The sequence below is a fragment of the Fonsecaea monophora genome, assembly GCF_001642475.1.
Source record: "Fonsecaea monophora strain CBS 269.37 chromosome Unknown Scaff3, whole genome shotgun sequence".
In the NCBI taxonomy this organism is placed as follows: Eukaryota; Fungi; Ascomycota; class Eurotiomycetes; order Chaetothyriales; family Herpotrichiellaceae; genus Fonsecaea; species Fonsecaea monophora.
In genome coordinates, this window is record NW_019173934.1 from 548,519 (window position 1) to 565,392 (window position 16,874).

General features: G+C 52.7%; 7 protein-coding genes across 7 annotated transcripts; 4 read left to right on the forward strand and 3 right to left on the reverse strand.

Moving 5' to 3' along the window:
* Window positions 1-17: 17 nt before the first annotated feature.
* On the forward strand, window positions 18-2,561 carry AYO21_00895 (hypothetical protein; the record flags this gene model as incomplete). Its single annotated transcript, XM_022650882.1, has 1 exon — window positions 18-2,561. The coding sequence occupies one exon, from the start codon at window positions 18-20 to the stop codon at window positions 2,559-2,561; it is 2,544 nt and encodes an 847-aa protein (XP_022516885.1).
* Window positions 2,562-3,654: 1,093 nt separating this feature from the next.
* AYO21_00896 (thioredoxin) lies at window positions 3,655-4,080 on the forward strand (the record flags this gene model as incomplete). The annotated part of the gene is made up of 1 exon (XM_022650883.1): window positions 3,655-4,080. One exon carries the CDS (start codon window positions 3,655-3,657, stop codon window positions 4,078-4,080), a length of 426 nt encoding a protein of 141 aa, XP_022516886.1.
* Window positions 4,081-5,444: 1,364 nt separating this feature from the next.
* Window positions 5,445-8,959, reverse strand: AYO21_00897 (hypothetical protein; the record flags this gene model as incomplete). Its single annotated transcript, XM_022650884.1, has 4 exons — window positions 5,445-7,971; window positions 8,167-8,336; window positions 8,400-8,557; window positions 8,701-8,959. 4 exons carry the CDS (start codon window positions 8,957-8,959, stop codon window positions 5,445-5,447), a joined length of 3,114 nt encoding a protein of 1,037 aa, XP_022516887.1.
* A 744-nt stretch (window positions 8,960-9,703) lies between these two features.
* On the reverse strand, window positions 9,704-12,444 carry AYO21_00898 (hypothetical protein; the record flags this gene model as incomplete). Its single annotated transcript, XM_022650885.1, has 2 exons — window positions 9,704-12,369; window positions 12,429-12,444. 2 exons carry the CDS (start codon window positions 12,442-12,444, stop codon window positions 9,704-9,706), a joined length of 2,682 nt encoding a protein of 893 aa, XP_022516888.1.
* A 606-nt stretch (window positions 12,445-13,050) lies between these two features.
* Window positions 13,051-13,887, forward strand: AYO21_00899 (hypothetical protein; the record flags this gene model as incomplete). The annotated part of the gene is made up of 3 exons (XM_022650886.1): window positions 13,051-13,125; window positions 13,174-13,385; window positions 13,446-13,887. The coding sequence occupies 3 exons, from the start codon at window positions 13,051-13,053 to the stop codon at window positions 13,885-13,887; spliced, it is 729 nt and encodes a 242-aa protein (XP_022516889.1).
* Window positions 13,888-14,042: 155 nt separating this feature from the next.
* AYO21_00900 (hypothetical protein) lies at window positions 14,043-15,149 on the reverse strand (the record flags this gene model as incomplete). The annotated part of the gene is made up of 1 exon (XM_022650887.1): window positions 14,043-15,149. The coding sequence occupies one exon, from the start codon at window positions 15,147-15,149 to the stop codon at window positions 14,043-14,045; it is 1,107 nt and encodes a 368-aa protein (XP_022516890.1).
* Window positions 15,150-16,099: 950 nt separating this feature from the next.
* On the forward strand, window positions 16,100-16,671 carry AYO21_00901 (hypothetical protein; the record flags this gene model as incomplete). The annotated part of the gene is made up of 3 exons (XM_022650888.1): window positions 16,100-16,196; window positions 16,257-16,349; window positions 16,409-16,671. The coding sequence occupies 3 exons, from the start codon at window positions 16,100-16,102 to the stop codon at window positions 16,669-16,671; spliced, it is 453 nt and encodes a 150-aa protein (XP_022516891.1).
* Between the last annotated feature and the right edge of the window lie 203 nt (window positions 16,672-16,874).

Consider the following 16,874-nt stretch of genomic DNA (forward strand, 5'->3'; position numbering starts at 1 on the left):
CTCAAGAAATTGTTACCATGGGCCGCACAGCAAGTCAACGCGGACAAGACGAGAAGCCTCGAAGGCTTTCGAAACAGCGACTTCCTTCTCATCCCAGAAATGTCCCCCGAGCCCAAACGTTACCCATCAGCGTACCCACAGCCGAGTCACTCGGCTACAAAAAGGGCTCCTACGACGCAGGTGGTGGCTTTCAACGGAGTGATATCTATTCTCACAATCCAATGTCACAGACAAGTATTGGCCCTGAAGATTTCACGGCACTGCCGCAGGCTCCCACGCTGTTAGCCAGACGCCCTGGTTACGATCCGACACTTCACCGGAGAAAGTCAAGCAAGAGAAAGGCCGAGGACTATGCTCGTGAGAGGGAGGTGCGTGCCATGAGCTCGCCAATCCAAAACTTGAAAAGGCCAACCACATACTCCGGGTCTGGGCCACTTCGACGAGACACCAAACAGATTCCGGGTGATCTAAACAGAAGATTTCAACGACCGACGTCAGAGGTGTCCTTGCCGCTGCCGGAAACAATCCAAGAGTCTGAAGACCTTTCCAACCAAGCGTCTTTTAAGATTGGGATCCTGGCAGCATTGAGCCCCAGACCCACGCTTACGTACGTGGCAAACCCACGGCCTTCGGCTGGAAAGCAACCAGCAAGAGTAAAACCTTCGGTGCAGCAAGCCATAGAAGAGGAGGACCCCTCATCGAGGAAAAGGATAAATGAGTTAGCGGACGAGCTCGACGCAGGAGGATTGAGAGAGTTGATGGAGAGGGATCGAAAACGTAAGGAAAGGAAAAAGGAGGCTGACCGTGCCCGGTTGGAGAAGAAGCTTCAACGAAAGGCTGATAGGCAGCGCGAGGAGGAAATGCGTGGTCGCCGCGCAAACAATGATGTCCTCACAGTCCCCGTTGAGGACATTGAAAGAAGGGGTCGTGCGCTTTTTGGCAATACTGGAGAAACATCGCAATCCGCTGTCGCACGCAAATCCCCGAGTTCTGCGCATCAATCAACCGATCCATTTGCAGATCCAGGAAGCTTACAAGCTCGGCCGGTGCGGCAGATTAGAAATCCATTCGAAGATGAGCAAGATATCGATCTCACACAAGAATCGTTCCTCCACGAGGGAGATGAAGAACCCCCAGTGCCGATTAAATCGCCTCTTCGAACGGTTTCCGCAGCTCAAGCCAGGACCGAGGAGAAAGCGTCTCAGGCGGCTACAATATCCCCCCCTACTTCTCCAACGCACGGGCCTGTTGATCGGCAGAGTCTTTCTCAAACGAGTGGACTCGCTCGCGAAATCACACCAGACATTCCAGAATATGGATCGCTTGATCGACGCGCTTCGGACCAGAGCAATCAACAGCTCAGCTCCTGGACGAGCTTTTTCAGGCGTGGAGGAAGACGAAAAGGCGGCAATGTTGACCGTGGTCGAAGCACACCGTCCGAGTTCTCGAACACTTCACGCGAGTCGTTTGCTGCACGAAAGCAACAGCTTCCACCCGTGGTGGTTCCGCGCACGTTTAGAAAATCTGACTCCTCTTCGGTGCCGCGAAGAACCATGTCCAAGTTCCGCGAGGATCTGCCCGAACTTCCCATTTCGCCTCCAGACTCTCGTGTTCAGTCCCCAGAAGTGATGGCTAGCCCACAGGCAGCTCAGGTATCTAGGCAACCGCGACACTCGGTGTCAGGGACTTTGGACAATCGAAGTCTAGCCACCAGCTCGAGTAATGCAGCACTGGACCATGGGGCAGCGGAAAGTCGCCATCCTCAAGGTGGTGACATTGAGATGGGCGGGACGGCCTCAGGCGCGGGCTTGTCCCAATCCCTGGCCTCTGTTGACTCGGAAGGGTCTTGGCTATCAGGAAAGCCTCCCAAGAGGCTCTCAGGCGGTATGGGCCACCCACTCCGACAAAGCCAGTCCTCGATTCCTCCGCAATCGATTCCTGGGTCTTTCGAACCAGAGGACGACGACCTCGCCAACGACGAATACCTAAACAAGCTGTCCCGGGGCCCAAGTGGGCGTCGAGATTCGGTGGCTTCTGCGGGGCGCAGAGCAAGCAGTAATGTCATCGATTTAGAGCGGGAGCGCCAGCAAAGCCCCGTTCCCGACATGCCTCACATGCCAGCTGCCCAAGGTGGGGACGAGAGATGGCACGCCGGGATCGCCCGCCAAGCCACCGTGGTCCGGCAACCCACTCGAGCCAGGTCGAAGGAAGGATTGCTCAAGGAGACAGACAAGGACGATTTGGACGTATCTCGAAGAGCTAGCTCGGATGTGGAGGACGAAGGCGAACTCGCAGAAGGCGAACTCGCAGAAGGCGAACTCGCAGAAGGCGAACTCGCAGAAGGCGAACCTGGGGGAGTGGAAACACCGGAACCCACACTCCTACGCGCCAGGAGCGTGGACTACAAAGGCCATGCGAAGCATATCAGTGCTGGCAGCGCAAGGTTACTGGACATTCGACGATCCTCGACCCAGTCGGAGAGTGCACCCCGAAGTGCCAGCGTTTCTCAGAGTGTACCACCACCGCAGCGGGAGCAGCCTACATTACCACCGACAGAGTGACAACAGCTGTGTCGAAAGCAACGGAACACTATCCTTTTCCTTTTCCTTTGTCCAATTTCTATATTTTTGGCCTGTGGAAGTAAAATCCCAATTGTCGACCGCCGGGATCACCGTCTGGACGGTGATTATTCCTATGACATTCACGATGCAAAAAATTGATACCCCAGATCGCTCTTTTAACATTGGTTTTCTTTTTATAATGGGGACACAAAGCACTTTGCCTTTTTCTCTGGCGGAACATGAGTTAAATTACAATTAGCGGGAGGAGAGAGTCTGGCTAAGAGAGCGTGGGTATATAGCTGCTGAGTGAAGCAATTGATTTGCCGAAGAGATGACAGTCCGCTACGATGGGGATTGAACCACGACTGACGGACTTGGCATCTTTGGAAAGTTTTGAAATCGGCCTACATGTATGTATACCTGGATTCTGGACACGGCGAGAGGTCTTGTGCAGGACTCGCGGTGGAATAACGAAATACAAAGTATTCTGTATTAGGAAACACTATGAGGTATTACGAGGTACAATAATATCAAGCACCGAGTCGCCGAGTACCTTGTCCGGACTTCGGAGTAACTGATAATCCGCCAATTGCTTGATCATGTGTCGCATCCGTGATGACGTCAACAATTGTCATCCATTCGGGCTCTGCCTACGGAATCTCTCGCTGTTTTCTCACTCACTGACTCCCCCCCGAATTCCTCGTCTCCAAAAATTCAAATACTGAGGAGCTACACGGTAGACTTGTTCATCTGGATTTCTAATCGCGTCATCTTTTCACTCACTCTTCGCCCTTCCACCGCCAACCATCCACCACCCGCTACCCCCCCTTTATCTCACTTACACCATTCATCGTCCAGTCCAGCCGAACCGTCCAACCCCTCCCCAGCTTAGATTCCTTCAGCCTCACAAATCCTCCGTTACGCAGTTCTATTTCTCTATATAATCTTCACGCTGGCCGCCTCAATCCGCTCCTCCATCAACTTCCAGCGCCTGTTACTTGGACCCAAGTCCGCACTCCAAGCTAGAACAACTGCCTTGACCCGTTCTTTCTCAACCACACACTCTATCCAGTTTTCTCAATCATCGTCCAAAATGGTCGTCCACAACCTTGCAGAGTACGTAGCCTACCATCAAGCCAAGCTGCGTGAGGAGCAAGCTCGCAATGCTCCCAAACCTGCCAAAAAGTACGGTGTTAACCCCATCCACAGCAAATCCTCGTACAACACCTCGATCGTGCAAGCCCCTGCCGACAGGCTTGTCGTCCTCGACTGCTTCGCCACCTGGTGTGGTCCTTGCAAAGTCATTGCCCCCGAAGTCGCAAAGTTCTCCGAGTCGGACGACTTCAAGGACAAGGTCGATTTCTACAAGGTTGACGTGGACGAAGTCCCCGATGTCGCTCAGGAACTCGGCGTGCGCGCCATGCCCACGTTCATGATCTTCAAGAACGGCGAGAAGGTCGCCGAGGTTGTCGGTGCCAACAAGCACGCTCTCGAGGCCGCGATAAGAAAGAATTTGTAAACCTTTTCTTTGACAAGGTCAATTGGACTCGGGGTTTTTCTGCACACCGCCAACGCGTCATCAACCCACGGCTCGACTTGGGTCGGTGAGATTTACGGTCTTAGACGACATGTTTAGCTGAACGAGGATGAAAAGGGCACCGAAGAAAATCAAGATGCCGAGACAAGACGAAAAGCTTTGACGATCCTATCACGGAAGTGCTGCTCCCTGGAGTGGGATGGGTGCTGTACTATTGCCTATTGAACATAGCCATAAAGGAAATGAATGTTCTGTCACTACTTTACTATGTTTCCACCTGTTCCCGTTTCTTGACGACGACGTCGTCGTCGTCGTCGTTGGTTTTTGGCCAACAGCGTACAAGACATGACCCGTCGTGCGTCGTACGTCGTGCTTCTTGTCGTGCGTTGTCCTTCATTCTGTCGAGATGGCGAGTGCAGAAGTCGTTGAGAACGAGTGATTCCACGGCCCCGACCTCACCGGGACTATTATTGAAATCAAATCTGCCCAAAGGCGGCCCGACCAGAGCTCGATTGACGCAACGGATTTTTCTCCTCGGTATATCAGAGATCGACCCGCCCGAGGCGACTCGGGCGTTGTTATGACAATGGCAGATCTCCCCTTTCCCCCGCGGTAATGTTCAAGGTCGCTGGGGTCGAGGTTGAGGTTGAGGTCTCCTTCACACCCTCTACCTTATTCTCAGATCCGTCCACCCCACAGTCCACAACTGGCCCATGTCCGTGCCCATGCCCGTTGCCACCCGCAGATAGTCAACAGTCAACAGTCAACAGTCAAGAGAGATTCAGGCTGCCCAGCCATGCCATGCCATGTATATAGAAAAAAACTCCTGGAGAACGAATCGAGTCGGGCACACTAGCCTTTTACGTTGTTCGTTACTAGTACTAGGTTACTAGGTAATGTTCTATATACATGTGTCTAGTAGTAGTTATCCCTATTTCCCTATATACAATTCCAATACCTGCCTGTACCAGACCAGATAGAGCGTATTCTTCCCCTTTCCTCCCTCCCTTTAGTCCAAACTATTTGTACATTGATAATTTGAACGCCTCCTGTAGGGCAGCCGTGGGACTCGTGCTTCGTCAAAGATAAAATAGAGAGAGAAAAAATGTCGTCCTTCGTCTGCGCATCAATCGTGAGTTGCTGGATAGAGCTGAGGCTTCTCATCATCCTCGTCATCGACGTCCTGCTGTCAAATCTGTGTCAATCCGATGTAACCCACCATTGCTGAATATTGTGCAGAGCGCTCAACGCATCTGCCCACTGACTCCAATAGGCAACAACAGTGTGTTCCCAAAATAGCCTTTAGACATCGTATGTAGGACATTCAGCGCATGTTTCTGGCTGGTTCAGACAGCAGTCCCGCACTTTTTGCACCTGAAACTTTGGCCTTTGTCCGTCATGGTCGCTTTGAATGTCGTGCCTCCACAATTTTTACATTTCAGATCACTCTCACTTCCCACACTGCTGCGCCTCCGTGACCGGGCTTTGCGGTTCTTGGTATCAACAGTTGACAACCTTCGCTCGTCGTCCCCAACACTCCCGCCAGGACTAGGATCACGATCAGATCCCGTAATTTCACTGGACAATTGGCTCATGTAACTGGGAGCACGAGAGAGGGGGTTACCGTCCGGTCCCAAAAAGCCCGGAGTTCTCGGTATATGCTTCGCCATAGGTAATAATGTGCTCTTCATATCCCAGGCGAGGTATGATTGCTGATCCACTAGGAACAGCGGATCATTCGGGCTGTGTGGGAGATCACCCGGAGTGGGATTTGAAGGTAAAGGTTTCAGGGAGATCTGGGGAGACAGTAATTCCTGATCCGGAGTTTTCTGGGTAGCAGAATGAAAACTGCCAGGCGAGCCAACGACTGGAGACTGGACCGTGATCGAGGGGCCGTTATGGATCTGTTGTAATGGCGAATGGAACTCGGGCGACGTGGGGGAAGTGACAGTGTCTTTTCGAGGCGGTGCCGCCGACCGGTGAAGTGAAAGACGATGGCCCAAGATCTTTCTCGGCGACGCACTACGGGACCGCTCGTTGTTGGCCAGTTGCCCCCGGAAATCCACCATACTGGCCGAGGCGTTGTTGTTTGTGGTGTCATTTACACTCACAGAGTTCCTCCAGCTCAAGATGCGATCTGTTGACTGGGTCTTCGGGTTCATCACGAATGAGTTTCGGTGATTGGACGAGGTCACAGAATTGCGAGTCGCCACAGATCCGCTCCGACCGAGCATTTTTCTGGAGAAGTTGGAGGTCGAGTCCCACGACTCGTGTCTGCGTTTCTGAAAAGCACAGTCTTGCCGGAAGACCTTGATTTGTCCCGTGTAGTCGGCGGTGACAACTATCTGGCCGCCCGGATGCGAATGACGAGACAAATACGCAGGCGTCTCTGGGGCACGACGCGGAGATTCCGATACCCTCGTTCCGTCTTTGATATGTTTGTCGTCTGAAAGGTTGCTGTTATTTGTGGGAGCCCGAGACGAAATGACAGAGTCTGCACGACTGACCAAAGTCACTGGCGGTGGGTTGCAGAGGTCATATAGAGGATCCCCCGATTGTGCCAGTAGACGTCGCGTTGCTTCAGGAGCCATTATCGCGGTAGTGACAATGGCTGAGTGAGCCTCAAACACTTCCATCGGCCGCTTGTCGTTCTCGGGCCGTTCATTGACAGACGTTGGCCATATGTACACCTTGCGGTCTTCGCTCCCGCATATGACATATTTCCCATCATCACTGAACGAAGCATGTATCTGGCTGCAGGAATTTTCGTTGCCGCGGAACTTAACTTCCAGAGTTCTATCCTTGAGGTTGTACATCCGCACCCTTGAGTCGTTGCTGGTAATCAAAAGTTTCACGTCTGGCTGACTGCCTTCTCGAGGTAATGAGATGGTATCGATCCCCGTAATCTTGCTCCCTTTGGCATTCTTGCCCCGTGCTGATCGAACATGAATTTGCGAATGCGCTTTGAGACCTTCGGTATCATAGAGGATACACAACCCATTCAAGCAACCAGCGATGGCGGTCTTCCCATCTGGTGTGAATGCGACGGCGGTAACCATATCGGAGACCTGTGTCCAGTAGGCGACGTGCTTGTCTGGGATGCTCCATAACCGTATTTTCGAGTCCAGAGAGCCCGCTAAGAAGAAACGATCATCCCGGGGATGAAACTGAATCGAGGTGACGAAGTCGTTGTGTTTGAATGCACACAAACATTCCAGGCGGCTCACGTGGTACAGCCTGACGGTCTTGTCCATAGATGAAGATAGTAGGAAGTTGTTCTTGCTCCAGCTGAGGTCCAGGATACTCGATGTGTGGCCATCGTATTCGCGAATGAGTTTACTCTTGAAGACCGGTGCGTTGAGCTTGACCTTTTCCCCGTCGTTGTCTGTCTCCGCAAGTTTCTCCTCCATTTCTCGATCGTCTGCGGATGATATGACTTCCCACACCCGCAGCTTTCTGTCCTGTCCCGCAGCAGCGAGATATCTTCCATCTCTTGAGAATTCCATGGCCCATATCGCATTATTTGCCGAGTTCCTAGGGAGTGGTGGGACGACATCACCGGGAGTATCGTTGATGCTGTGGATCTTCGAGTCTATCTCGGCTTTGCGGCTTTTGGACGGCGGCGTCCCCAGGAGAATCTGAGCTAGGAACAACCTGTCGAAGTCCTTCTGCTTTCTATACTGAGCTTTTACCTTGATATATCGTGGTGGCGCAGGGAACTTGGGTATGAAGCCGACAGGTTGAGAGAAGACTTCGGCCTCGACCCCAGCAGGTCGAACCTCAGAACCGACCTCTGAAGCATTGTCGTCGTGAAGGTCAAAGGAATCCCGTTTCTTGTTGCCCATTATTCGACTGAGGAAGGAGACGCCTTTCCTGCGGAGACATTGGCAATTAGTATACCGCAAAAGATCAACTTTCAGCGCCGCGGCCGAGAACCAGCAGATCGCCGAGAGCACATGGAAACAAGGTGCTTATCCATGAAGATCAGAAACAGGAGGAGGGGAAAGGATTCGGGGCACAAAAAAAAGATGGTGCCTGTTCCTCATGACTTCTACCAAGGGGACTTACTTCTTCTCCTTGCCCGAATTGCTACTATCAACCCGTCGTAACGAAGCGGGTTCGGCTTTCAGGCTCCCCGAGTCGGAATAACCGGAGTCTGCATAAGGCGACTTGGAATTCACACCGCCTTGAGAAGAAGCAGGCAATTTGCTTTGCGACTGGGTCCTCTCCAGGATTTGCTAGAAAGGCAATGAGTGAGCCAAGCGGTGCGAGCCCAAGTGGGTATTGGAGGTATACGGTACCCTTGAGATGGGATCTAGGACGGGTTCGGAGCCAGGCTGGGGCTCGGATGAGCCTACGATCAGGTTGGGAGACATGTTGGCTGCTGCGCTGGGCGTCCCCGGGGTCAGGCTGTAATTGTAATCGCGACGAGGACTGCTGGCAGCATCCGGTTCTCGTTCTGAAAGTGGGCGGAACACAGTCAGCACATGGACTGGGCAGTCTTGGGATGAGCAGTGGAAGATTTGAGGCAAGGTTGGCGTCCCGGAGACATCAAGACGGCGAACCACAATCTGCTGATTGGGGCATCACATAATGACCTACTGCTGTGGGAAAGAGGAGCAGAAGGAGAGCGAAGAGGCTGTTGTTGGATGTGCGCATTGGAGCTGGCGACCAGCTCCTCGCTGATGGGAGGGGAAACATCTGGATCGCATGATGACAAAGAGCATTTAGACTCGATGGCCGCCGCCGCCGCAGCTTCTGGTGGTGCCTCTGGCGCTTCTGTCTTGGGCGTTGCGTCACTCGTTGCCGTCAAGTAGTAGTTCCCTAATGCCACCACCCGCGCAGCCACCATCTGGGCCATGGTCGAAGCCTCGCGAAACCGCAATATCGATCACAGAAGTCCTGTGTACAGAGAACAGATCATTGACGACCGCTGGAACCAGGAAGAAAACCTGATCGTCAGGAAACAAGCACAAACATCGGTGAGCTTGTTATGGATCCGAAGCGCCACCCTGCTTCCACTTGAGTGTACCTACTCATCGAACTCTTCTTATCCCGTATCTGACTTATGCGGACAGATACAAAGTCAAGACCCGTCCAGAGTAAACCCTTCAGCTAGCCTCGTTGGGTACCCTTCGAACCACTCACTGCTTGAATCATCCCTCCATGCAGCTGAGCTCATCATCTGCCAATCTCTTCAATTGGCTGCCTACGACTCCACGAATTTTTACAAACACGCTCGCGCCTTTTACTGCTTTCGTCGTGGTACAGGTCCAAAGAGCATATCCTCGCGGGGACCAGAATGGAAAATTTTCTCTTCCATGCCGACGGAAGGACGGAGGCAAAAATAACCATGTTTTCCGACGCTCCTAGTGCACAAATTATGCCTTTAATGCGAGAATATCACGAGAGAAATTGCAGAAGCCAGAGAGCCCAGGAGCCCCGCTTACGCAAAGGCTGATGCGAATACGAACCCGCTCGTATAGGTCCGCGTAGCTTGTCCTGGTTCCCGCACAACGTCGCACATGTGCTCTCCGAACATCCCAGACCGCCAGCCCGTGCCCAGTTTCCTTCATGTTCAGTCCAATCATAAAGTCCAAACATTTCATTGCTCCTGGCTTGCGATTCTGCCCAAGTATCCCAAGAGGAACGCCTTGTTCTCTGCGCCTGTCTGTCGCTTTTCACCCGCAGCACGCCCTGTTCCTTGCCCACTCATAATTGATGTCATGCTTCCCACACGGGATGTCCGTGTGGAAATGGGTTCAGTCCCGGAGAGTGGCACCTCTCCATTGGCGCTGAGGATTTGACTAGATGTCAAAGGCGACACTATGCCCGAACTAGGCTGTACTGTTGTTGCCCTAGGCGTAGTGTCCGGTCCCCCACTAAACAGAGACAGCAACGTTTGTTTCTGCGCCTCGGTTTGGGATGGTTTCCGGCTCGGTGTCGATTTTTCGCCAAAGCCTGCCCCAGATGGAGGTGATAGAGCCGCAGCCAGCGAAATCGGCTGCTGATTTGGAGTCTCGTTTACACTGGCGACTCCACCAGCGATGGCTGCTTCCGTGTTCTGCGGCCGACGAAGAATTTGAGGCTGAAACGGTTTCGTTTGCTCCTTTGGGGTTGCCCTGTCCCTCGCTGTCCGCCTTGAGGTAGATTTGGGCACTCTTGGAGACCGTGGAGGCTGAGAGCGAGACTCTTCTGAACGCGTCAAAATCTTGACCGGCGTAGGTTGATTGGGATCGTACAGCGTCCTGTTGGCAGGAAGCGGGCTGCGGCCCATCTCGTTCGTCGCATGCCTGCTCGCTCTGGAGACCACCTCAAATTCCGGTTGATTCAACGGGCCACTGATCGTAGCAGATGTTTCGCCCTCTTTTGGAGGGGGTCGTTTTATCTCGGTCGCTTTTCTTGGTACTTCTTGGACGCCCTTTCCCAACAACGACAGAAGGTCCTCCTTGTTCGGTTTCGAGTTATGAGACGAAGTAGAAGCAGCCGTCGCTGCGAGTTCCACTGGCGGTGGGCGTGGAACGACTGAGATCTCCGTTGGTCTAGGCGGTGATGGTTGGGTAAAAAGCTGGAGCAGGGATGACTGTTGTGCATTCTGAGGTCGTCTGAAAGGCAGCACAGGGAATTCCTGACTTGCAACGCCCGCATTTGCGGAACCCCGTAACGGTGCGTTTGAAGACCAGGGGGGCAGAATATTGCCAGGTCCTTGGACGGCGTGATTGTCCGTGAGTGGAAGGGCGGTCGGTACACTCTGCGTTTGCGCCTGCCCTGGCTGCGAAGCCCCAACCCGGCCCAAAGTGTTAGGGGTCGACGGCTCGAATTGAGGTGCTGGCTGAATAGTTGGGCTCGTCGCTCCCTTGAAAACATCCAATAGAGCTTTTGTGTGGTTGGTCAGCTTAGGCAACGCACTGGCTGGGGGAATGGTCGCTCGTCCGTGCTGTGTGGTTCCATCGGGCGCAAATAATGGATCGGAAGTCCTTTGGAAAGGTGTGACCCGTGGCATGTTCTGAATGGGATAAGCGGCCGCATTCGAGATAGCTGTCGAATCTGGTTTCGGGGGAGCTTGCTGTGCGGGCAAAACCACATTGCCTTGAGACTGCGCCTGGAACGGAGGTGGGGGCTGGGCTTGGTCTATCTGTGGCTGTCGTACATGTGAAATATGCGGCGATTGTTGAACCTCGGGCGGCAACGAGATCTGTTCAAGTGGAGTTCGAGGCACGGTAGCGACGGACCGGTTCTGCAGATCCCCTCGCAGAAGAGCCAGAAGAGCATTGGACTTTTCAGTGTCGACCTGCGGCATATGACTTGGTGGCAATGCTGCTTGAGGCGGTGCAGCTTGCCCTCCAATATGAAGAAGCTCCTTAAGATGTGAGCTTGGGTCGACAACATTAGACTCGGAGACTTCAGGAAGATCACTGATGGCCGGTGGTAAGGACTCTCCAAGGCGTGCCCCAATGCCGTTCTGTTCGTCTTCGGTTGTCACCTCCTCCGGCACCATTGGGGGAGCTGCTAGGTGTGAGCTGTACCGGTTTTCCTTCTTTCGCTGCTGAGCTATCCATTTCTTGAGCGGGTTCAAAAAGGGTGCCACCATATAAAACTTGTTTGCGTTGATTGCTGTGTGATCCGTACCACTGCCGTCATGCTGGCGATGATTATTCTTCTTCAACGTGGGCAAATCTGTCAATTTGTACCATTCGATCTTGCTGATCTCTTTCCGCGTCCTGGGTTCGAAATGTGCATCTCTGGGTACTCCTCGGAAAACATACAGTCTCATGTGCTGTTCTCTCATTGTAACTTCGATATATTTCATATCTTTCTCGTCCTTAACGAGGCCAGCCTCACGAACGTCGAAACCGGTCTCTTCATAGACTTCCCGCACCGCACAATCGAGATCATTCTCGTCCTTGTTGATCTTCCCACGGGGGAAGCTCCAGTTCGCGCTCTTCTTCCAGCCTTTCACGAGAACAACCTCGTCCATGGATTCATTTAGCAGAATAGCGCCTCGGACAGGCACGCGGGATTTGTAGGCCAGGAACTCCGCGAAAGCGGTGGTATGGTGCTGGGCAGACCATTGCGAGAAAAGCGGACAGTGCTGAAATATACGTAGACTGAAGGCGCGTAGAGAAAGAGATGGGAGAGACGGGTCAAGGGGCCGAATGAAGTCTTCATAGAACCATTGCGCCTCCTCAACTTGGAAGCAAATGCGCTCCACAGACTCCAGCTCCTCTGGGGGAAGGTTTATGATGAATCGGACACAGAGGTCATCCAACCCTGGGAACATAGAGCGTTAGCATCTCAAGCAATAAATCACGCTAGGTGAGGCGTCTCACAGTCCTCCAGCTGCATCTCTCGAGTTTGTTGTTGGACGGGAATATCTGTTCATCTCCACTGCGCTGGAGATTGCGGGAGGCAAGAATCACGATTCGGGATCAAACGGGACTGCAGAGGTTACAGCCTCGCGTTCAAGAGTTGCGATGCTGTTGTGAATGGGCGTTTGGCCAGTCAGATCGGAGGGGTATGGTTTGCTACGGTGACTGTGAGACACGCGCAAGAGAAGAGAGTCTAGCTCTCGAAGTCGGTGGCTGTGCAAATTTGCTGTGGCTGGTGTTTTGGCACAGCCACTAAATGACGAATTGAATGACGTTGGCGCGCATGCGGGCGCAGGGAGAGTGTCAGGGAAATGCAGCGCGTAGAAAACCCGTTTGACAGAATCTAAATGCCAATCACTTACCGCAAGCCATCCTGGCTTCTGACAGCACTTTGTTCTTGCGACTCATCTTGTCTTTGTTTGGCAAGACTAAATCTGCAGGGACATAAAGCCACAGATATCATTAGGGTGGTCTTTGTGGGCATTTAAGACCTTCGCCAGCCCTCTTCCCTCGCCTTTCCCACTATACACCTAATTTTCGACTTCCCTGCTGTTCGCGCCTCACAACAACAGACGTCGCAAAGATGACATCTTACGCCGCAAAGCTGGTAGCCAAGAAGCTATTCAAAGAGAATTCAGCCAACAAAGGCGGCCGTGAGGTATGGGACATGAAATCAAGAGCCCAAGTCTCCTCTGACATGACACAGGATCCCTTCTTCGAGACGATACCCGCTACCAGGCTCGGAGGACTCTACAAAACCACAAAGAAGCGAAGAAGAGCTCTCCCTCCAGGCCTGACCCCAGAAGAGGAGAAGATTCTTACCAAGGCGAAAAGACGAGCCTATCGCGTCGACCTTTGCCTGGGAAGCTTTTTGGGCACAAGATTCGGCTGGGGCGCGGTCATTGGCTTGATACCTGGGTAAGTCGAGTGCTGATTCTCTAGGACACATATGCAGTGCCCGACGCTGACGACTATTAGTATTGGTGACTTCCTGGACCTCTTCCTTGCACTGATGGTCTACCGCACCTGCTGCTCCGTTGAACCACAATTATCCGCATCCATCAAAACGCGCATGCAAATGAATGTTCTCATTGACTTCGTGGTTGGGCTCGTCCCCTTTGTCGGTGACCTCGTGGATGCGGCATACAAGTGCAACACCAGAAATGTGGTTCTGCTCGAGAAGGAATTGCGCGCGCGTGGTCAGAAGAGGATTAAGGGTACTCCGCAGGCCAATGTTGCAGACCCAAGTCTTCCAGATGAGTTCGATTACCAGAACGAGGAGGGTAGACTGAATGCCCAGAACGGTCCTCCCCCGAGATATACTTCACGACGAGAGTCCAGGAGGTCAAATCGAGAGAGGCAACGAGACGTCGAAGCCGCGGAAGGTGTACCTCCGCCCATGCCTGCTCGGACCCGTTGAGTTTGCGCGTTGCGAGAGCAAGCCGTGCTCTACCTTGATATGATATTACATTTGAAACTCGGCAGTCAGAGCGATAGCAAACATTGAGCGTTCCTTTTCCTCCTTTGTCAAAGAGTCCAGAAAGAAGAAACGGGGTACTGAGATCGGGTGGGGATTCACGAGCCTCCATATCCGGAGGAATCTTGAGGTTTAATATCCTGCTTCACCCTCGCACATCCGTAGCAAAGAACAGTATTTTCCAATGAGCTCTCGTGATGTGTTATTGCCGGCATTCCACAGACTGGGCAAGTTTTTGTCTCGTGGTTAGCGGTCTTAACTTGAAGTTTACTCGCTGTTCGCACCACGTTTGCCATTATACCAGGGTACTTGACTCCCTGACCGGTGATGTAGTTGCTGAGGAGGTCGTCAATCGAGGTATTGCGAATGGTTGATGGTTGACGATCTGTTATTTCATCCCTCGACTCTACCACCAGAGGGTTTGACAAAACTTGTGCATAAGTCTGAAGCTCAACCTTGAACAGGTCACGAGAGGGATAGTTAAAATTTACCCCATACACGGAGAGTCCGTCGGCGATGGTTGAAGAGACTGACCCACCTCTACCTTTCGCAACATCTGCCAGTGCCAGCGCTGCCAAACGACTATCCGAATGGCCCCACAGCACAGCCTCGCAACTTTGTTGTTTGGCAATTGAGACCAGTAGTCTCCGGAGAAGGATCGATATCAAGTCTGCTCGTGCGGTCACGGATGTAGAAGCGGAGAGTACGCGGTGCAAAAACGTCTCATTTTCTTCGCCTTCGTGACGATCAATCCCGAGATGCGTGAGGGATCGGTCAATTTTCTCGTCCAAGCGGAAGACATCGTGGAGATAGAAGAGTGGGAGAAAGTCGTGCAAAGGAAACCTGCTGCGGACTGCCTGATAGTGCTCCTCGACCTCAGTCCGAGTCTCGGTGTCAGGCAGTACGACCCGAGCGATGATGAGGCCGTAAGCAGTTCGATTGCGATTCTCCACTTGCTTGCGCAGTTGAGCATCAAGCACTTGTAACAGAACAAGAGAAGAGACACCGCCAGAGATTGGGAGAAAGAGCCGGCGCTTTTGATCTCCCGTAAGATTTTTGAAGCGGTACGACTCCATTCGTTTGAGGATTTTGGAGTTTACATATCGGATGAAACATGTAGCACATAGGCGCCGGTGTCTGATATCCAGGCTGGCGGGATGCTCTTGACAGTCGACACAAACGTCGCCCTGAAAGCCTATGGTCATTGCGCCTGGGGGAGTTGATCCCGGAAGATTGTGGATGGGAAACTTGACTGATGGTGAGCACAGATGGACCGAGTTGCAGGGCTAGGATATCTACTGTATGCATGTATGTACAAGGCAAGTTCAAAACTTCAATTACTGGCTTGGGAAAAAAGTTTTGTTAATAATATGGGGCGCATCAGGGCGATGAACGAGGGGAGACTGCGCCGCTTAGACTCGCCGCTTTTAATGCTCCTCCCCTGCGACCAGCATCTCCGGCAAGATTGTTTCCTCCTTACTAGGTAGCCTCCTTTCTATGAACTTGTTAATAAAAGGTGGTTGCTAGAAGCAGCCATTACAGAGAACACCCTATACCAAATCATAGCCAACCGTGAAAGTCTTGGTCGCACCCTGCGCCCAGTGCTTGTCTATATTGCAGGCCAATCACTATTCCCTGCGATAACACGGGCAACCGGATTTAATCCAAATATCCTCCCCGAATATAGGTAACCCTTTTCCAAGGATACGATATGATGATCCTAAGTGCCAGGTGATCAAGAATCACCCAGGCCGGTGGTTCTGTGACGTACAACATACACAACAAATCAAATTCCACGTGTGTGGTAGTATGACGTAAAATAGGATTGTCCACCCCTCCCCCCTTCATTCCCGCGCCTCACAAGACATGGGCGCCGACTGATGCAAGTCGCCGAGATCCAAAAGTCAAAGAGGGTGAGAGGAAGCGAGGTAGATCTAGGCCGTTGATAAGACTGCGCCGTTGTAACCGTAGAACTTCCTTTTGTCAGAGAAGGGTAGCCTGTCCGCCTTGCTCCTCCGCCAAATACACATTCCCCAAGTTTCGCTATTTCTCACCTGGTCCCTGTGCGAATTCCAACTCGTTTCTCTGAACGAGAGTTGACTCTGCTCCCCCGGCAGCATTCACCAAACATTGACACACGCGAAAGCTAAGAGTCATGGGCACGAGCATTATGCAATCAGGCAAAGAACCACCCTCAGGCATACAGGGCAGAGGCACACTAGATGAGCCGTATGACCAAGGAAACGCACCAGGTAGGCAGCCAGTGGACACATCCTGTTGTGCACTCCTCACTGAGTGTCTGCTTGCTGCAGAAAACACCGCCCTCCGTTCAGATCAAGAACCTCTATCAGGCGTGCAGGGCAAAGGCACAGCGACAGAGCCGTACGATAAAGGGAATGCAGGAGGTAAAGTTGTGTGCATCCGTTCTGCAGCATCTCCATAACTAAACCCATTGTAATCGCAGAAAGCACTACATCTTCACAGCCGACGAACGCCCCTGCCTCGAGCGCTTCGGCGGCACAGAAAACTGCCTCCACCAAACCCTCCGAGACAAGAATCAACCCATTGAGCGCGCCGACAAGACGCCCTGCTGAAGAGCGGGACGTCAGCCCCGGGACATTACCGGACGGCTCTCACGCACAAACGAGTGGTGACCGTGGGGAGAGCTACGAGCCAGGGAAGGGACTCCACAGACTCAAGGGCAAGCTGGGGTTTGGAAGACATTAGAAAGAAGCTTGGGTGGCGTATTGCGTTCATCAACGTCATATTTGCGCAGTCTCACGAGATGGGGAGGGCTCTGCGTCTTACAAGCTCTCATAGACCGACCAGATTATGCGACTGCTGTTGTAAGAACATTGCCATTTGGTGGCATTGATCGTCTAGGATATACTTTCGCCCAAGTCCACAGAATTAGCTAGCGGTCGGTCATG